The sequence below is a fragment of the Lactuca serriola genome, chromosome 8 (assembly GCF_051521515.1).
Source record: "Lactuca serriola cultivar US96UC23 chromosome 8, Lser_US96UC23_V15, whole genome shotgun sequence".
NCBI lineage: Eukaryota > Viridiplantae > Streptophyta > Magnoliopsida > Asterales > Asteraceae > Lactuca > Lactuca serriola.
The window spans coordinates 200,866,558-200,885,915 of record NC_136415.1 but is presented as its reverse complement, the minus strand read 5'-3'; the positions used below and the strand labels follow the sequence as shown (position 1 = coordinate 200,885,915).

At 37.0% G+C, this 19,358-nt stretch overlaps 1 protein-coding gene across 1 annotated transcript in view; it reads left to right on the top strand.

The window, feature by feature from the left end:
* The first annotated feature begins 191 nt into the window (after window positions 1–191).
* The window catches only part of LOC145071091 (disease resistance protein At4g27190-like), a 260,526-nt gene continuing 241,359 nt past the window's right edge, over window positions 192–19,358 (top strand). Inside the window, exon 1 of the mRNA XM_079018012.1 lies at window positions 192–4,139. Within this exon, the coding sequence (XP_078874138.1) occupies window positions 781–3,690 (2,910 nt within the window). The 5' untranslated portion in view covers window positions 192–780 and the 3' untranslated portion in view covers window positions 3,691–4,139. The remainder of the gene's footprint in view (window positions 4,140–19,358) is intronic.

Sequence of the window (19,358 nt, the reverse complement as noted above, 5' to 3'; positions counted from 1 at the left end):
GTAAGTTTAAAGATGGACAAGATGAAAAAAGCTTATCATTGTCTTTTATCTTCATAATGAGTAAAATTTGAAGATTACAACAAATCTTTATTTCCCCATTAATTTTGTCAATCCTTATATTTTTGTTTGTGTTATATCTAAATAAAAAAGGAATAGCTAATTGATTTATTGTCAAAATATATAAAAAAAAAGAAGAAAGAAATATGGTGGTGTAAAGTGTAAACAGTAAAGTATGAGCAAAAGAACTGTCAATACATTGTTTTTGGTATAATCGACTTACAAAAAAACAGTACCCAAAAAGGAACTAAAATCCACTACATATTTAAACAAAGGGTATAGTTGTCATTGCATTATAAATTTTAGTGGATTAATTAAACTCTTCGAGGGTAGAATCATCACCATTACCAAATTTCTTTGACTCTTGTGTGTGCCAAAAAATGATAGTGACTGCCAACTTCAAATTTTTTTTTTTTTTTTTGCCTTTTCCTTTTTCTTGGTCTTGGTCTGCCACCACACCTAACACTTTTTGTGTACAATATTCACTCTTATCGTTTACAGCTTTTGTAAGCCAATCAACCACTCTCATCTTCATTTTGTGTACAATCTTAGCAATCAAGGCCTTCGATTTTTGGTTAATCATAATATTGTTTTTCATATCTAAAGAAAGACTATCTTCTTCTCTTTTCTGTTTTAGCATAAACGTTTCTTGTTTCAAGATCTGCTATATTGTCGACTACTTTGCCATCCAAACCATCAGAAAAGAAAAGTAACCCAGCTAGAATGGCGGAGGAGGTTGCTAATACTGTGGCTGGGAAAATAGTGGACTTGTTGTTTAGTGGGGCTAAACGGGAGATTGATTACATCCGAAATTACACTAAAAATGTTGGCAAGTTGGAGAGTGAAGCTCGAAAGCTCAAGGGTATGAGGGGTAGGATTCAACAACGAATCGATGCGGCTGAAGGAAATGGAGAAATTCTCTTAGCTGGTGTGCAAGAGTGGATGGACAAGGCAGAAATTGAACTATCCAAGGTGGAAGAGTTTCTTGAAGAAGTAGCCAACGCCAAGAAGACGTGCTTCAACTTACAACCTTGTGTCAATTTGGGAACCCTCTACCATTACAGTAAGATGGCGATAAACAATACCTCTTTTCTTCTGGATCAACAAAAAGATGGTGAAACTCATGAAAATTGTGTCTCCATTCCCACTGGCACCCCAAGATTTGTAGACCTCTACCAACCAAAGAATCTTGACGATATTGATACCCACAAGTTGGCGTTGAGGAAAATCATTGAAGCTATCACAGATGAGGGCATACAGATGGTTGGAATCTATGGATCAGGAGGTGTAGGGAAAACGACACTAGCCAAGGAAGTTGCTGCAGAAGTGAAGAAACTATTTGCAGACATTGTGTTTATAACTGTCTCACAGACTGTAGATGTTAAAGAGATTCAAAAAAATGTTGAAAAAGCAGCAAAGCGTATAATCATTAATAAGGAGAAGGTTCTAATCATTTTAGATGACATATGGAAAAAGCTAGTCCTCTCTGATGTGGGCATACCATGTGGGAATAACCACATGAATTGCAAGATCTTGTTGACGTCTAGAAGCAGAAATGTATGTGAAGGGATGAACGTTGATAGGAATATCTGTGTAAACATATTGACGAAGAAAGAAGCGTGGGTCCTCTTCAAACGTATAGTTGGTGATGAAAAGTTAGCGAATGACTCCAGTCTGGAGAAAATTGCAAAAGAGGTGACTGAAGAATGTGGTGGATTGCCACTTATCATTCAAGCGGTGGGAAATGCTTTAAAAAATAAAAAAATTGATATATGGGAGGCGGCACTTGACCGACTACGAAAGCATGCACCTCTAGAGATCGATCAAGAGATAAGGAAAGCATTTACTCATTTGAAGCTGAGCTATGACTTGCTTGATAGCAAAGAAGCTAAATCATGCTTCCTACTGTGTAGTTTGTTCAAGGAAGATGGAGTCATATCTTTGTTAAGCCTAGCAGAATATGGGGTAGGTATAGGGATATTTAAAGATCTGGATAGCATTAACGATGCAGAAAAAAGAGTCCGAATGGCAGTTGACACCCTCACATCCTCTTCCTTGTTATTGTCCGAGAGAGGTAAAGTAAAAATGCACGACGTTGTTCGTGATGTGGCTTTGTTAATAACTTCTTCTTCTGAAGGTGAAGAGAAGGAGAAGTTTTTAGTGGAGGCTGGAAAAGATTTGACAGAATGGCAACCAAGAAACAGAACCTCAGACAGCTACACCAAGATCTCACTCATGGATAATAGAATTCATAAGCTTCCAGATCATGAGCTTCATTTCCCACTCCTTGATACTTTCCTTATACGAAAAAATGATCTTTCAGTTATTCCTGATGATTTCTTTGGAGGCATGAAAGAAGTTAAAGTTTTAGATATGTCTTATAATAAAATCACATCCCTCCCACAATCGCTGAAGCTGCTCACAAAACTCATCACGCTAGATCTAAGTTGGAATGAATCTCTTAATGAAATTTGTATAGTTGGGAAGCTAAAAGACCTTGAGATTCTAAAGGTTAGAGGGACTGGAATTGAAGTGATTCCTGAAGAGATCGGTCAATTGACCAACTTAAGGCTGTTGGATGCGGGCTACTGTCCCTATCTATCTCATGTAACACCTGGCGTCATATCAAAGCTCACTTGGTTGGAAGAGTTGTATTTTGGAACCCATCATAGCAACCCTGTGTCTCGCCTTGGACTTATGGAAATAAGTAACTTGAAATCCTTCAGAGCTCTGCATTTATCAATGAGTTCAGATGATTGTCATCTTTTTGCTGAAGGTACCTACTTTGAAATGTTACCAGAATTCTTTTTGCAATTTATTCCATGGAATGGTTTGCGTGAGAGATTACTTTTCCGTATTGATCCAGAACCATCAAAATCATATTTAAAACGTCGACTACACATTGAAAGTTCTAAGTTCCCATTCAAGATGCCAATCAAGAAACTGTTTCAGGTAAGTGATGGTATAAAACTAGAGTACATAAAAGATCTGGATAACATCATACCAGACCTTTATGGAGAGAGTGTCAATGAACTAAAGTCTATTCAATTGGAGGAATGTGACAATGTTTCATGCTTGGTGAAGATAACGGATGAGGATGCAACACAAACTTTTGTTGCACCCAATGACCTGATGCTTGGTCAAAGGAAAACAACAAAGGAAAAGTATTTCTCCCAAGTGGAAGACATCCGTTTGACTGACCTTAAGAACCTGAAGCTTCTTTTTGATTGTTCATTTCAATATATAAGTTTGCGAAATCTACAAGACATTGAAATTTCAGATTGTTATTCCTTGTTGACAGTATTCCCGTTAAGTGTAGCACAAGGGCTTTCCAATCTCAGACATATACAGATTTATAGGTGTTGCAGTTTGATGGTAGTGATTTCTGGTGGAGATGAGCAAACAACTGATAATGACATTGAGTTCCCTAGACTTACCAATATTTCCCTTATGGATATGCCCCACCTAGAGAGCTTCTACTCTGGGGATTCTACAGTCAGATATCCTTCTTTGGAGTTTATCCAGGTGCTAAGTTGCCGTAGCATGAAGAGATGGGGTTCCGGGGTCCACGATATGCCCAACGTCAAATTTGGTGATGATGAAGACATCCTTAATTTGTTCCATAAAAATTGATGATCTTTTGATCAGAAAGTACATGTACCATGAGAGAGGGTTATATGAAAAGACGAGTAATATACAGCCAAGGAGACAGGAGACCAATTTATATGTTTCAAAGACTCATCTTTTTTCTTTTCCCCCCCTCAAGATTTCATGCTCTACCTAAAGATCAACTCATAATCACACAATATCAAGGTTCATTGTAAATTGAACATTGTGGTTCTATGTCATCATCTTCCTCTTCTTCTCCATCAGCAATCTCATCTTCCCAACTCCCAAGCTTGATCATCATCCTCCTCATCCACGTCTACTGTAGATCTAAAGTGTTTCCTCAAACATTTAATATTGAATTCTTATGGCTCGCTCAATTTGGTTCCAATAGAGACAAGCACAGAGGAGACACCATATGCTCTTCTAGCTTTTTTTTTCCTCATAATGCGCCTTGGCAATTCATCAAACAGTTTGTAAGCATCAACATTTTATCTTTTACCTATTAGCACCATTCCCAAATCATAACGGAAATGATTTATTTTATTAAATAAAGGAACGCCACACAAAATTTCAACGAACCCGAGTCAGTGACTGGGTAGTCGGAGTAGGGGTTTTGATCAAATTCCAGCAAAATATCTTCAAATTGAACTCTGGATGACGACAAAACCCTATAAACTCTCCTTTTTTTTTTTTTTTTTTTTTTTTTTTTTTTTTAAATCAGCAAACTAATTTATATTTCTTTGATTTTGTCAGATATAGGGCTTTTGATTGTTAGCCTAAACTCTCGGATTGTCTTTCTCATCGTCAACTTTATCAAAGCTCATTTCAATCTTCTCAACATAGCATAAAGAATTACATGTACCACCACTTTTATGAATTATGATTCTGAAGACTGATTTGTATTTTCATAATTGGGTGTGGGATGAGACTTAGCCACTTTTTAGATTTAGTCATCGTATGGGTTTCTTGATGCCCTTAACCATTTTGGTTATGAGTTTTGACTAACATTTATTCCTCTCTCAATTTGACAGGAAGCACAAAGTAAAATCAATGATTTGAGTGGTGAGAATTATAAGTGTTTTTCTTTTACTTATTTTATATCTTGTTAATCGATCCATTTAAAGCCTTTTTTGTACCGTTTTTTTTTATAGGAAAGTGAATGCAAATATGATGGGGATAATAACTTGAAAGGGTAACGAACTTTTGATATTTTTCACATTTAGTCACTAAACTTTTTTTTTGTTATCTACTTGCCATTGAAGTATTGAAACTATTCACATTTTACCCTTATGACCGGCTGTTACCGGTCATAGGGTAAAATGTGAGCAGTTTCAATAGTTTAGTGGCAAATAGATAACGAAAAAAAGTTTAGTAATTAAATATGAACAAAATCGAAAGTTCGTTTCCCTCTAAAAAGTTCAATGACTAAATGTGAACAAACTTCCTCTTGTATTATGTTTAATGACTAAAAAGTTCAACGACTAAATGTAAACAAAACAAAACCCTGAAAATATATTTAAAAAAAAAACAAAAAACCGAAACTGAAATAAAAAACCAATGGTTTGACATTTTCCAAAATAAAAAATCAAAATTTATAATCTGATTTTGGTTTTACAAAAAAATGAACAATTTTCACTGATGTGAATTATGACCATTGGTTTGGCATGCGGAATTTGTGACATCCCATGAATACGTAGTTACAACATCGTCTGAACTCGTAATTCATAGTAAGCGGTTAGAGTATCATCGCATGAACACGTAGTTACAACATCGCATGAACTCGTAATTCATCACCCACAGGTTATGGGTCTGCTGGTGTTTCCACTAGGTTGTCTAGAATAGTCTGTGGTCACCATCTATACTCTAGTAGATGACTACATCGCTACATTGCCGGTTAGGGTTATGGTATCTCCCTTCATCCTACATCACCTATTCATCATCATCTATTTACCTAATTATCATCATCTTTCTATCATTACCTATCTCTCATCATTTTATTTCATCACACACCAACTATTTCATCTACCCATGTTTCATCCGCAACATATTTGTAGATATAAAATAAATATACCGTTTAAATCTTTTAAAACATGTGTAAAATCGTTCATCCAGCATAGACAACAAGTATTCAAATAATATGCACACATAGCACGTAATTTATATAAAATACTTCATATCTATGTGTAAGATGAAAGTAACTATATATACCATAAAAATCCCATAAATGCTTCCTAACTTCAAACCCCAAGGTTTACTCTACTAAAGCTTCATATTTTCGGCTCTCTGGACTTAGAAGGGTCCAGATTCCTAACTTCAAACCCCAAGGTCTACTCTACTAAAGCCTCATATTCTCGACTCTCTGGACCTAGAAGGGTCCAGATCTATAACACAAACTTGCAAGAGGGGTTTGAGGTATTCAAAACCCCAAAGATGAAGTGATTCAAGCCTTCACCCCAAAATGGAATCTACACAATAGGTCTTCATCTCACTCTACACACTCAAGCTCGCTAGGGTTCTCACTTATGGGAAAGGTAGTCGTCATTGAAGGCCATAAGTGCTTTAAATATGGCTCGGGCCCAAAGATTTAAGGTTTCTGCCAACATCGCGGACTTGTTGAGTCGCCTCACCGATTCGTCGAGTCCATTCATTAATCCGAGTCATTAGTCGCGACTTTACTCGATGAGTTGAGGCGTCAACTCATCGAGTCATTCTTCTTAACTCAAAAGAAAAATACTTAAATTATGATACTTGGATATTCGGATGTTACATTTTGTTTTTTTTATTTCATAGATTTCTGCATCAACAAATGTTGCTACAATTAAACAAAAATAAATAATTTGCTAAAACATAATACAATAGGAAGTTTATTCACATTTAGCCATTGAAATTTTTAGAGGGAAACGAACTTTCGATTTTGTTCATATTTAGTCACTAAAGTTTTTTTCGTTATCTATTCGCCACTAAACTATTGAAATTGTTCACATTTTACCCTTATGACCGGTAACAGCCGGTCATAAGGGTAAAATGTGAACAGCTTCAATAGTTCAATGGCAAATAGATAACGAAAAAAGTTTAGTGACTAAATGTGAAAAATGTCGAAAGTTCGTTACCCTTTCAAGTCATTATCCCAATATGATGCGACTAGGCAGCCAAGGGCAGGGCCGGTCCAAATGGTGGGCAACCCGGGCGACTGTCCAAGTCCCATGCCTCCATGGGGCCCAAAAATTTTGGGTTATGTAGTGTATATATATAAAAAAATTATTTCAAAAATGATTTTTAGGGTTTAAAGTTGGTTCAAACTCAAACTAGTTCAAATGATAAACAATTGCTTGTTTGTTATTGCTAATTGAATATATTTATAATGAAGAATAAATGATATTTTTTTAATCTTTATTATATTTGTATTTAAGGACTTTTTTTTTCTTTTCGCCCCGTACCTCATATACGTTTGGACCGGCCCCGGCTAAGGGTGTTGGTTCTGATGAGAAATATAGGTAGATACCAAAAATGTTGTCCATAAATGTAACACTAAATAGAAATTGATACATAAAAAGTTGAATTTGTTAGAGCAAAATATGGATGTTAACATATTATTATATCTATTTTGTTCGTTTCTTTAATGTGCAGGCAATGGTTAAGAAAAACCGAATGAAGACATCTCAGTCTATACACATTGGATCAAATGATCAATTAATATAGATGGATATTATGAAAAAAGCAGTTAAGAGTATTTAGTTTAGCCTAAACTCTAAGACTTGTGTATTTATTTTGTAAGACAAAGTTTTGCAAACATAATCTAAGCTTGGGGTTTCTCCTATAAATTACAGCTTAGTGCACGTGTCGATACATTATGAATATTTTTTATTATTTGTGTCATATATCTCTTTATTACTTAAACTAACAACTAATTCTTCATTTCAATTAGATTTTATTGAAAAATATCGTTTTAAAAATTCTTAGTTTTACTTCTCTTGTAATATTTCTTTTTACTATTTGGTATGGTAAAATCGGATAAGGAATGGAATGAGTTATTCTATTGAAATAAAACAATTGTTTGTTTTTTTCCTAATGGAATGGAATAGATCATTCATGAAGGACTCCAATTTCATCATTTTTCTTGATTTTCATACCTTAGGTAGGAGGTGTTTCTTTTTTCATTTTCATATCATAAAATGCAGTTGGAAGTTCTAAGATTGACCATTTTTTATTTATAAGTTTATTTTATGAGAAATATTTTTATAATTTCATGATTTTGATTGATAACAAAAAATAAAAATACAATGTTATTTCATGTATCCTTTTTAAAAAATTTTGGCAGTTAAACAACAACGTCACTGTTGACCAAACAATTAAAGAAGGCTACATAATGTGTGTTGATCTTGAATCTTTTCTTGATATACTTATTGTTAACAGCCTTGTGTTTTCGAACTTGGTTTAAGTAGATTATTTTGGGACCAAAGTATTTTCCACAAACATAAGTTCTAAATTTTTGGGAAATTTTCTATAAATGTTTTTCTTAATTATAATTTCAATTATACCCTAACGAGATGCGTTACATTGTTTTAGGAAGCAATTAGGGTTTAGTGAATGAAATCTATTATATCTTGAATGACCACTAAAAACTTTTGAATTTTCTTAGAACCTTCTTTATCAACAAAATAAAACACCAAATCCTAATTTTATTAATTTTAAATTAATAAAGCCTTTAACTAATAAATTATTTATTTATAGTTTACCAAAGGTTACAAACTCAGTTCCTATTAATTTTTTTTATGCAAATAATCTCTGTGGTTTGCCAAAGTTGCATGGATAACCCTTTTAGTAACCCTGTCAATATTCGGTCGTTAGACCATATCACATGACTCCCACGTGGGGGTATTTTGGTCTTTTCAAGTGTAATAGGGATTGAATTCGTAACATTTGGTAAACCACAATAACTATTTTTGAAGTTTATTTTAAAAAACAAATAAATGGCTAAAGAAAGGGGGGATAACCAATTGAGCTAAATGCCCACTTGGTTTATTTCTTCTTAAAACTAATTTATATGATAACAAAATCGATAAGACATAATAAATAAATAAATTACAAAAAACTTTTTTTACATAATTTTTTTTAAATAAAACAAAATGTATTTTATCGTATTTATTTTACTTAAAATATATTTTTTATGTCTTTAAAAAAATACATTTTCGTATAATATGTTATTACGTTGTATTGTAAGGCAAAATCGGCAGAATATGTTTTCGGTTTGATCCAATCGGTTTTTAAAAAATCATTTTCGGTTATATGTATTTAAAAAACATAAAAACCTATTCGGTTATATATCTTTTTAAAATACGTATTTCATCTTAGTTGTACGTTCTAAATCGTATGGTTAAATGAAGATGGAAAGAAATAGTCCCTATGGTTTATCAAATGTTATGAATTTAGTCCCTGTTACACTTGAAAATACCAAAATACTCCCACGTGATATGGCCTAACGGGTGAATATTGACAGAGTTACTAAAAAGGGCCATTCGTGCAACTTTTGCAAACCAGTGGGACCATTTCCATAAAAAAAAATTAGCAGGGACTGAGTTTGTGACCTTTGGTAAACCATATAGACCATTTGTGACATCATCAAATTCATGGTCATTTTAAAATTTTTATTTATGCTTATTTGAAAATCAGAGTATTCAATTTTAAAGAATAATATTGCGGAATTTGTTCCCAGAAAACATGATAAATATATTATCAAAGCATTTCCGAAGAAATGTATTATGTTTATATTAAAACTTTGGGATGTCATTGTCAATACAGAAACATAAGCATAAATAGATCTTACATTCATTTACACTGGTGATTTACATCTCCTTTAATCTCTCAGTGAAATGTAGCTTCATATCGACACTTGTGATATGAATAAGTTAAGCGGGTTAGGTTGGGAAACCTGGTGAGTACATAGGGTTTTCAACCCACAATAATAAGATTATTATGTTTCATCATCAAACAATTAACTCAGTTACCTATCCCCACTATCTTCTTTATTTCTTAAGGATCTACCCTAAGAATTATATATCATTCACTCATTCATTCCAAAGGATTCTCCTAAGGAATAGGCACGAAGTCTGTAATTGCCAATGACACTACTGCCAATGTTATCTATTAGGCACAACTGTCAATATTATCATTTAGGAGCAGCTGCCAGGATTATGACATTCTATATTAGGCGCAGTTGTCGATATTATCCTTTAGGTGCAACTGCTACGATTTTTAGAGTACATCGTAGTTCAAAAACATCTACAGATTATGGCATAGCTGCCAACGTTCATCTATAGGGCACTAAGTCCATAGCTATCAATGTTCATCTATATCATCTTTCATCCCCCATCATTCATCTACCATTTTTACATAATATTTTTAATGGTATAAAATACATATATAGTTTACATCAAATAAAACATGTATATTCGGTTCATCCAATATAGATATCAAGAACATAGATAATATGCACACATAGCACATAATTTATATTAAATACTTCATATCTATGTGTAAGATGAAAGTAACTATGCACTCACTTGTTAAGGTGATGATTCCAAACCAGGGCAGCACTTTGCTTCTATTAATTATAATTTTCTTCGATGAAACCTACTATCATTACCACTAGATTTTAGTCTAATATTTATCGCAACTACTTACGAGCGATATTGTTTTATAAGTGTTAAACAATACATTTCAATCACTATGTACAGACAGGGGCTAGACATGAAACACCGGAAGGCATGACCATTTTGGCATCATAACACTTCTAAAATCCAACAACACAGACGACCCTTTAAACCGGATTCCTCGTACCGCGAGTAGTTAATAGATATTATAATAACACTTTTTATATCATATTTTATAATATATATTGTTTATAAGTTCCTAAAAACGATAATAAATTTAAACATAAGCTATTCTTAAAGTTGGGTAGGCATATCTCACTTACCGGGGGTTTGGCTAGGAACCGAGCTTTGCGGGGGCCAAGGTTCCAAATGGCGTGAGGCGTGGCGTGGCGGCAAGGCCAAGCCTCAAGATTAACGAGCCATGGCGTGCCATGACGTTTTTCAAGACGTGATATAAGACGACGATTTTGTATTGATTTAAAATTATATTACCACATAAATATAAATTTATATTAAATATAACTACTTTTTAGAAGTGTTAGATCAATAACTAATAACAAAAAGTTAACAAAAACCACAATACTTGTATCTCCGATTTGAAAAGACATAACAAAGAGTAAAAAACTGTGTCTCAAATGAAAAAACACGTGCCATAACACGCCATAACGCGCCATATTACGTCTTGCCACACGCCACGCGTAACAGCAACGTTATGAAGCTTTTCGTAACGACGAAGTCACGCCTCACACCATGGCGCGCCTTTTAGAACACTGGCAGGGGCAGAACTTCCGAGCCGTAAAGCTCTTCTTCTCATATCCTTCGGTCGCTCAGGACTTGCCTCTTAGCACTTGGGAAGTACTAGGGCTTGGGAGAGGTTTAGAGAGAAGATAGAGAGAGATAAGGGTTAAGGTGTGAGGAAAATGAGTGAGCCTCGCATGGTATTTATAGGCTGAAAAATGGGTCAACTTGGTGAGTTCTGAGCCTCCAACTCATCGATTTGAGTGTAAAGTGTCACCAGCTAGTGGCAAGGCGTGGGAGAAAGCAAAGGGCCAGGATTTGGCCACGTCACACCCTTCGCAGCATCACCCTTCTGACTTCTAAATTGTGTAACTTTCGTATACAAGCCCCGTTTTCAACGTTCTTTATATCCACGCGTAAGTGACGACGTACTCTACAACTTTCATTTAGACTCCGTCAGCTAATTCTCGACTGATGTTAAATTTAACAATATAAGAAGATTACACTGTTAACGACTGTGTAAAATTCAAAACTTTTACGTACGGACTCCGTTTTCGACTGTCTTTTTATCGTTGAGCTCCTATTAATGAGATCTTCAATTATCGTCTAGATGTGTCGGCTAAAAATTGATCGATCTAAAATTCGAATTTCGGGTTGTGCACTACTATGCTAAATCTTAGAAAATCATAACTTCCTCATAAGAAGTCAGATTTGGGCATTCTTTTTATGCACGCTCTTGGTTTAACATATACTACAACTTTTGTTAAGTCTAAAAAGTAATTTATCAAAAATTCACTTTTTAAGTTACACAGTGTCGTGTCAGTTTAACCGTAAAACTTCGACGAGTCATAACTTATTCGTTATAAGTCGGATTTCAGCGTTCTTTATATGTATGGAATCCTTATGACATATACTGTAACTTGGTTAAGATTATTTATTCTAAGTAATATTCTATCAAAAAGTCATTTTTGACGCTTATTGTCTCTAAATTGACTAGTCCGAATCTGCGAGCGTTACACCATTTTTGTAATTTTGTCTTTATTAAATTAAGAGTAAATTACACGAATGGTCCTTATGGTTTGGGTTAATTTTCATGTTTGGTCCCTAACTTATTTTTTTAACTCAGACAGTCCCCAAAATGTATTTTAATTACGCATTAGGTCCCTCACAGGCATAAAAAGACAATACCGCCCTTATCCTTCATCATTCAAGATCCCGTATTCCCAATTCATCACCGACCACCGGCACCCAGTTGACCTCCGATAACCACTACTAGTACAACCCTGTAAATCATATCAGTACAAACCTTAAAATCAAACTAATACAAACCTAATATATGAAATTCAAACCTAAAAATCAAAAGCAAAAGGAAAATAAAAAACACAGATAAAAAATACAAATTGTAAAAGAAATGATTCACATCCTAATATATGAAATTCGATTTTGCAAGTTGAATCACCAACCTAATGAAAAAACAAATCACAAATCATAAACCAAATGCTTCAGATCATAATATACCCAAATCAAGAATGGTAAGGAAAGAAATGGAATTGGGCAGCATCTGAAGTGGTGGTAGAGCCTTAACACCACCAATGTTGATCCAGAGGTCGACGGTGGTCCAAAGTCGAGTAGTAGTGGAGGATCTTTCCTTTCATTATAGAGTTGTTCTATGGGAATTGAGCAGCGGTGTGGAGCCTTAAGCAACGGTCTTTGACGGTAGAGATGTACGACGTCTAGTATCATCCCTTCTTCTCGATCGAGGGTGAAGAAGGCGGTAGTGTTGATGGATAAAAGGCTGTTAGGCTTTTCGACAAGAGAAAATGTATTTGCTTAATATATGCATGAAGCCCTTTAAGACCATAAAGTTGGCTCCTTTATGCCAAAAGAAATCATGAAGATCATAGATCTGAAAGAGTAAGCACTTGTGACTTCTACTTCCCTAACAATCACCCATCCATAGCTAAAAGCATGAAATTTAAACAAATAAGAGATTTAAGCAAATATTAAGCAAGGTTAGAACTTTATACCCAAGATGTGTTGGAAATGAAACAGAGAATCAATATCTAAAAGCTCCTACTTGCACCACCACCTTGCACTAAGCTTTTCTTCCTGTTAAAGAGCTTCCAACACACCAAAACACACCCATAATGAGCTCAAAACACTCAAGGAGGCTCTAGGGTTTCGAGATTAGGGTTAGGGGCTATGGACGTTGGGAATGAGGCCACTAGGAACTTAAGGTGTTGAAATAGGGTGCAAAACCCAAAAATTAGGGTTTCTCAAACAACGTCTAACTCGTCGAGTTCCCTTCACCAACTCGACGAGTTGGTTCTTAGAAACACGCGCCCCATAAGCTTCCAACACGTCGAGTTTATGCCATAAAATTGACGAGTTGGCCCCTAAAAAGGGAATTTATTTCCATAATTGACCTTCTAGATTTTGGATGTTACACGCATTAGGCTAAATCAGACATTCTAAGTCTGATTGACTCCTATTGCATACAACCTAAATCATTCACTAAACAAGCTATCAATGCTAGCATAAATTCCAAGTTACATATAGTAGACATTCAACATGGCATGAAAGTAATATGCTATCTAGTGTACATAAATCCATTATCCTAGAAAGCAATAATTCACATTAAATAATTAAATTCTTTTCCTTCAGCTTCAACTGAATGTACACAATGAGTCCTCGATCCTTGTCACCAAAATTTCCATTTTCTTTTACAAGCTTTTAAAGAAAATATTTCCAAGCCACAAATTTGAGTTCAAACACACCGATATGTGTCTGATTCGCTCAAGCTGTGCTCTGATACCAATTTGTAACGTCCCAAAATTTTCAATAAATTCAAACTTTGGAAAATATTTATATTTATAATAAAAACCATTAAATCCATTAATTAACCAAAACCGTGAAGTTTCAAGTATTCAATTAATATTTCAAATCATACTCTCAACAATACCAATCCATTCATAATTCCAAATCAACAGCGGAAATACTAGTGAGAAAAATCTCATATCAAGTGTTTGTGATAAGGAACTAATCTTTGAATCACGCATGTGTACAGTCAAGCTTTGGCCTTACCCTTATTCATAACTGATGTACCTGTAATAATCATTTTATAAAGGAAATGGAAAGCACGAAGCTTAGTGAATTCCAACACAACATAACTATAAAAGCATTTCACCGTACTCCTACTTATCATGACATCATCAAATATACAAACATTCATATAGTATAAACATCAAGATCATGTAACTCATGCCTATTTAGGAACACATCCTAACACAACTCCCAAATAAGGACTTGGTATTCAGCCGTCAAATCCACAGACTTGGCGTTTCCGCCTTGGTCATTTTACTCATATAAGCTGTTTTTTTTTTTTGTCAAATACTTCAAATACTTATTGCTTATTGCTTATTCCCACCGCAATAAGCTAATCCAAACACATTTTTAAAAAAAAATGTTTATTCCCACCGCAACAAGCAAATAAACAATAAGCTAATAAGCTAAAAACTTTTTATCCAAACACCCCCTAAATATCAATCATATAGTTCCTAGTAGGGATGAAAGTAGGTCCAAACCTGGACCGGTAGACCCGAACCCGAAAAACTTGGGAACTGGTTAACGAGGTTTTTTAGGATCGGAAACCGAACCGGTATATAGGAACCGGTTTCGATTCAGTTCCGGTTAAGGTACCGAGTAAAGTGGGTCTAGAACTGGAAAACCTGGAAATATCAAAGTGGGTTGAATGGAACGGGGTAAATTGGGTTTAAAACCGAAAAACCTGGGAAACCGGGTAAAGTGTGTAATAACCCAATTTTCACGTTCAGAAATTTCGTTTTTAAAACTTTACTTAGAAAACACTAATAATTAAAACATTGTCTAATTAAACCATTTCACATCGAAAACCCAAATTTGAAATCCACAGCATGTAAACAACCAAAATATCAGAGTATCAATCGCAGAATAAACTCATAAGTGCGAAAACAAGAGTGTGTGTGATATGCTGCTACAGCGTTGACTCCTTTCCCTTAGCTGAAGACGTACCTGAAACCAAAACCGAAAACTGTAAGCACGAAGCTTAGTGAGTTCCCCCACTGTACCGCATACCATATAATCACATAACATACATAAATTGTCAGACATATCTGGGTGCCCGACTTACCCCTTCGGTCCTCTCGATCGGATACTGCCTAGCATATCTGGGTGCTGGCCTCCCCTTCGGTCCTCTCGACCGGATACTGCCTAGCATATCTGGGTGCTGGCCTCCCCTTCGGTCCTCTCGATCGGATACTGCCTAGCATATCTGGGTGCTGGCCTCCCCTTCGGTCCTCTCGACTGGATACTGGGGAAACTATTCCTCCCCTCTACTATTATCACATAACATGTATCACAATACCAAAATCTATCTAACATAGCTGGGTATGACTACCCCTTCGGCCCTACCGACCGGATATCTTGGGGACTATCTCCCCCTACTGTCACTAGCACATAAATACAACACAGGTAGTAGCAATTCCTTAGATGAATATCACACAGACAATCATCTACATACAACTCCTACTGGTGGGCCGACATTGTGGCCTTAGACCCACCGCTACTGGAAGGTAACTCACCTCAAAGTAGCTGCTAATCTAATCAGAAACTGACTGTCTACTGCTGCTGCTGCGGACGCCCTCCGGCTACAATTCCCACAATACGATCAGTCAAACACTGCTAGATGTACTTAGGGTAAAATGACCCTTTTACCCTCGACCAAGTCGAAATCCAAGTTAAAGTCAACTTCCAGTTGACTGGACTTGCCGAGTCCGTGAGCAACTTGCCGAGTCCTTCCCTTACTAATCCGGTCCTACTCGCCAAGTCCCTCTCCCCACTCACTGAGTCACCCTTGACTCACCACTTGGGACTATGAGGCCGACTCGAGTACCGACTCACCGAGTTGAAGAACAACTCGGCAAGCTCCAGGCAATCTTCATAGAAATCGCCGAGTCTAAGACCATCTTCATAGAAGTCGTCGAGTTCCACTTTGGGACTCGCCGAGTTCCTCAACCCATTTCCCAAGTAGGCCAGATCTAAGACATGCAATGCTTCAAAACTACAGATCTAAGGTCCTAGAGCATGTTTACCACGTAAAGTCGCAAACTGTACGTGCATGCACGGCCCAATGAGCTCAAACATGCAATTTCAAGCTCTTTAAGAGGTCCTACACTCAATAGGGATCTCAATCACCTCAACCACAGAGACTTTATGCTACTTGGATGCCCTAAAGGTCAAAATCCGAAGTCCTCGAAGTCTGCTGCTCGATCCTAAAGCAACTCGGGGTAATGCTCCATCATTTCTTCCACCGGCTCCCAAGTCCACTTGGACCCCTTTCGGTGCTGCCACTGCACCTTCACTAACTCCACCCTCTTGTTCCTCAGATCCTTCGACTTCCGGTCGAGGATTGCGACTGGGCGCACAATGTAATTCAGGCTGTCATCAACCTGTATATCCTCTAATGGTACCACCGCTGAATCATCCACAAGACACTTCCGTAACTGGGAGACATGGAAGATGTTGTGGATCTGGCTGAGCTCGGTTGGCAGATCCAGCCTATATGCCACCTTGCCCACCCGGGCTACAACCCTGAACGGACCAATGAATCTCAGGCCCAACTTGCCCTGCTTCCTAAATCGAATGATGCCTTTCCAAGGCGACACCTTTAGGAGAAGCATATCCTCGACCTGGAACTCCAGGTCTGATCGATGCTTGTCGGCGTAACTTTTCTGCCGACTCTGTGCAGTCTGTAGCCTGCTCCGAACCTACTGAATCCTCTCAGTAGTCTTGAGCACCACTTCGGTGCTCCCCATAACTCTCTCACCGACCTCTCCCCAGCATATCGGTGTCCTGCACCTCCGTCCGTACAACATCTCAAATTGAGGGTGGTCGATACTCGCGTGGTAGCTGTTGTTGTACGAGAACTCATCCAAGGGAAGATAAGTATCCCAGCTACCACCGAAGTCTAGCATGCACGCCCGCAACATATCCTCCAGAGTCTGGATGGTCCGCTCGCTCTGACCATCTGTTTGCGGGTGAAAGGCGGTGCTAAAATGCAAACGAGTCCCCAACTCGTCATGAAACCTCTTCCAAAACCTGGAAGTGAAACGCACATCCCTGTCCGAGATATCAGATACTGGCACCCCGTGCCGCGCCACAATCTCCCTAATATAGATGTCGGCCAGTTTCTCGGCCGAAATGCTCTCCTGAATCGGAATAAAATGAGCACTCTTGGTCAATCGATCCATGATGACCCAAATCGAATCTACTCCACGCGCGGTCCTGGGAAGCTTCGTGATAAAATCCATTGTGATATCTTCCCATTTCCACAACGGGATGTCCAACGACTGCATCTTTCCATGCGGTCTCTGATGTTCGGCCTTGACCTTCCTGCAGGTCAAGCACCGCTCGACGTACCAAGCTATATCCCGTTTCATGCAGGGCCACCAATAATCTATACGAAGATCCCTATACATCTTCGTCGCCCCTGGATGAATAGAGAATCAGGATTTATGCGCCTCCTCCATCAAGATCTGGTGCACGACTCCGTGATACGGCACCCACACCCTTCGGTGTAGTGTCAATAGCCCTCGGCTATCATAATCGAAGGAGGAAACCTGACCCACCACACGCTCGCTCTTCCGATGCTCCTCCTTGATAGCCTCCTGTTGAGCCTCCCGAATCTGCTCCAACAGAGGAGTCACCACAGTCATCCTCATGCAAACATCCCTGATCGGCGCCGCCCTGCGGCTAAGCGCATCTGCCACCACATTGGCCTTCCCCGAGTGGTAAAGGATCTCACAATCATAATCCTTCACCACGTCCAACCACCGACACTGCCTCATGTTCAGATTTGGCTGATCCATGAGGTACCTCAAACTCTTGTGATCCGTGTAGATGGTACACCGGACTCCATAGAGGTAATGTTGCCACATCTTGAGGGCGAAAATGTTGGATTAGTGTCTAAGTCCATAACTATTTTGGTATGTACTTGACCCGATGGTGCATGGTCCTTTTGGGTTGCCTTCACCAAAGCAACTTGATTGGAGAAATGAATAAAGAGAGAGAGAGGATAATATGATTTATTAATATGTTATAAGAATAATATATTAAAGGAGAAATCATATTTGTTTAATTAATATTGGTCAATAATTAATTAAGAATTAGTTTTGTGATCAAATGTAATTAATTAAACTAGAGGGGCTGATTTGTAATTATGTGATAGTTACAAAATAAGGTAAGGATTATCTTATATATATGGTGAACGAATTTGAGGTGTAAATCCCTTGGAATTCGAGTATGATAAGGATTCAAGGATTATCTTATTGGTTGCTTAATGGATAATCAACTAGATAAGGATAATGACTGAAACCCTATCTCTACACCTATATAAACACCCCTAGGGCCATGAATTCGTGTATCCCTTCCCAAGAGGTCCTAGATACGAATTCTAACCTCTTACCTCTTTCTTTATACCTTCTCCATTTGCTTATGGTGTTTGTGAGCCATTAGAGGAGTGACACTTGTGACTCTAAGCATTCCAAAGTCAATCCAAGGTGGAATTGGGATTGTTATTGCTACATAACAATCAAGGTATGATCTTAAACCTAATTACATATTAATATGATTACTTGTATGCTAGAATTAGGGTTTATAGTCTTGGATTCAAAGCATGTACAATAGAGAAACCTAGATCCAAGCATTAGGGTTTGTATGAGCACATAGGATGTCTTATGACCAAAACCCATCAGTGGTATCAGAGCCTAGCTTGGTTTCAATTGTATTGATGCATTAGATATCTGGAAAATTCGTTTTTTGGGTTTCTGGAGGCTGGACTCGCCGAGTCCATAGCTGAACTCGCCGAGTCCAAGGTGACTCGACGAGTCCAAGCCTGACTCGACGAGTCAACTCGTCAGATTAGGATAATCTCGGGATTTCTTGCTGTTTTTGCATTGGGATAGTTACCTTATCATGTTAGATCAATATTAATCCGATTATATGATATATTTGACTATATTTTTGATCTAATAGAAGATATCTATCAATTAATAAGATAATTGTTTCCTTATATGATAAGTGTTTAATTATTTTGACTTAATTGGTAAATTGTTTTGCAAGAAATCATTAAACAAATCAAATATGGATAATTATGTAACTAAATGTTAGTTTAGATTATTTGTTATTTGATCCTTGTAGTTATGAAAAGTTTCATATTTTCCCCTTTAGGTTTTATAGTTTAAATTTGAACCCAATAGTTTTGAAGTT